The sequence below is a fragment of the Orycteropus afer genome, unplaced genomic scaffold, assembly GCF_000298275.1.
Source record: "Orycteropus afer afer isolate SDZICR_OR568_19922 unplaced genomic scaffold, OryAfe1.0 scaffold00193, whole genome shotgun sequence".
In the NCBI taxonomy this organism is placed as follows: domain Eukaryota; kingdom Metazoa; phylum Chordata; class Mammalia; order Tubulidentata; family Orycteropodidae; genus Orycteropus; species Orycteropus afer.
The window spans coordinates 1,215,843-1,218,384 of NW_006921780.1; the positions used below are offsets into that span (position 1 = coordinate 1,215,843).

The 2,542-nt window shown below is 42.4% G+C and overlaps 1 protein-coding gene across 1 annotated transcript; it reads left to right on the forward strand.

The window, feature by feature from the left end:
• Positions 1 to 518: 518 nt before the first annotated feature.
• Positions 519 to 1,463, forward strand: LOC103202809 (olfactory receptor 6N1-like). The gene has a single exon (XM_007947754.1). The coding sequence runs from the start codon at positions 519 to 521 to the stop codon at positions 1,461 to 1,463; it is 945 nt and encodes a 314-aa protein (XP_007945945.1).
• Positions 1,464 to 2,542: the final 1,079 nt, after the last annotated feature.

Sequence of the window (2,542 nt, forward strand, 5' to 3'; positions counted from 1 at the left end):
CTGAGCCTTCAGAGATTGTTTTCAGAGTTTCTGTATTTCTTTCTTTTCCCACCTCTTCTTCTTCTAGTCCTTAAAAAAAACAATTTCCAAATTACAGAGGTTTCAAAAGTCACTTTTTAGGGGGACATTTTTCTCTTCTAACAGCAAAATATTACTGGTTATTATATCGTTGGGAATTATAGGAGAGAGAGAGGTAAGAATTTTCCTATCTCTTCTGTTTCCTGAAGGTGGAGTAGAGAAGAAGTATAGTTGTCTGAGTCTCTGGATCCCAGTGGTGTAAAAAGGATAAGCTGGAGAATTAGGAGTCTTGCTTTTTAGCTCTAGCTCAGTCACCAATAGACTCTATGATAGGAGGCCAACCATTTCTGCTTTGTGGTCTTTACTTCTACTTCAAGGTGAGGAGTGTTGGTTAGATAATATCTCAGTTCCTTTCAGATGCTCGCATTCTACATCCTTGGCACTACAAACATTTTCTGAATCAAAGAAGAAGCCTGGATTGCTACTCAATACTGGGAAAGATGGATCATGCCAACCGTACTTGGACCCAAAGTTTCATCCTTGCTGGTTTCACCATCACTGCAACTCTGCAACCTCTTGCCTTCTTAGGTGCCTTATGTATTTATCTCCTTACTCTGGCAGGGAACCTGTTCATCATTGTCCTGGTCCAAGCAGATTCTGGACTATCCACACCCATGTATTTCTTCATCAGTATCCTGTCCTTCTTGGAGCTCTGGTACGTCAGCACCACGGTGCCCACCCTGCTGCATACCTTGCTCCATGGACGTTCACCCATCTCATCTGCTGCATGCTTCTTCCAGCTGTATGTCTTCCACTCCTTAGGCATGACTGAGTGCTACCTTCTGGGTGTCATGGCGCTGGACCGCTACCTTGCCATCTGTCACCCACTCCACTACCATGCACTCATGAGTGGACAGGTACAGTTATGGCTAGCAGGGGCCACTTGGGTGGCTGGCTTCTCAGCGGCAGTTGTGCCAGCCAGCCTCACAGCCACTCTTCCTTTCTGCTTTAAGGACATGGCCCATTACTTTTGTGACCTGGCACCACTAATGCGGTTGTCATGTGTGGACACAGGCTGGCATACTCATGTCCATGGGACAGTGATTGGTGTAGCCACTGGGTGCAATTTTGTGCTCATTTTGGGACTATATGGGGGCATTCTGAAAGCTGTGCTGAAACTACCCTCAGCTGCCAGTCGTGCGAAAGCCCTCTCTACCTGTTCATCCCATATGACTGTAGTAGCTCTATTCTATGGTTCTGCCTTCACAGTGTATGTGAGTTCACCCGGGAGTCGACCCGAGGGTACAGACAAGGTTATTGCCTTGGTATATGCCTTTCTTACCCCTTTCCTCAATCCCATCATCTATACCCTTCGTAATAAAGAGGTGAAGGAGGCTATGAAGAGGGTCACTGATAGAATCAGGAATATCTTGAAGGGACTCTGATGATTTCCACTGTCACAGCCCAACTTTCTGGTAAGTATAAAAATCACATGGTTAGTCAACCATCTGGTGAGAGTCAAAGTAAACACCAATAAATTAATCAATCAAATCGTTGGTAAACATGCTGCTAACACTTAACCAAGTGCATCTAGTCCTGGGTTGATCAAAGTTGGAATATGTAGAGAAAAAGGAGGTATGGTCTCTGATTCCATCCCAACCTAATGGAGGACAAATGTCACAAAAGAGGAAAGACAAAAACAAGAAACTAGGAAGAGTGCAAACATTTTAGCTGAACCTATGTCTTAGAACCATCTTTGGGTGGTACAAATGATTAACATATTCACTGCTACCCAGAAGTTTTGAATCCACCCAGAAATGACTCAGAAAAAAATCTTGGTCATCTACTTTTGGAAAATTAGCCATTGAAAACCTATGGGGTTCTCCTCTGACACACTCTGAATTGGTATGGATTTAATGTCAACTGGTTTAGTTTTGTTTGAATGTCTTAAAGAGAACACAATGCTGAGAAAATGGACACTAAGGCTGAGAGTAGTGGCTTTAGTTAAGATAGGATACTTGGAGTAAGACTGAGAAGATGGTAGGAATTGAAGTTGGTAAAAAGAGACTAATATAATAGTTTGTGTCAAGTTTCAGATATGAAACAGTGACCCATAGACAGAAAGCTCATCAGATTGCATAATCCAGTGACCTTGTGTTATCAAGTGATCAGAGGATGCCCAGTGGAGGGGAGAACTATTGGAATTAGAAAGTGGAAGCTACAGATTATTCTCTAATGGGACAAGAACAGGGTATTGGAGATGTGGGTATTGTCTGAGATCTCTTCCAATATCACAGAATACATCTTAGAAATTATCTGACCCACATCAATACAAGAAAAACAAAAAACCAAGAAGCTTTGCAAGTCTTGTATATAAAGCACACACATACAAAGTAAAAAACAAATGGAAATTGAAAGTAGAAATGGGGACGTGAAGCCCTGATCACTCCTGATCTTCTCTTTTCTTCCTCGGCCTCCACCCATTTCCTCTGCTGAAAAGAATTTGAAAATTACTAATCAAATT

What these genes read in the sequence shown, in the direction of transcription:
- LOC103202809 (XM_007947754.1), top strand. Translation starts at nt 519, where the DNA reads ATGGATCATGCCAACCGTACTTGGACCCAAAGTTTCATCCTTGCTGGT.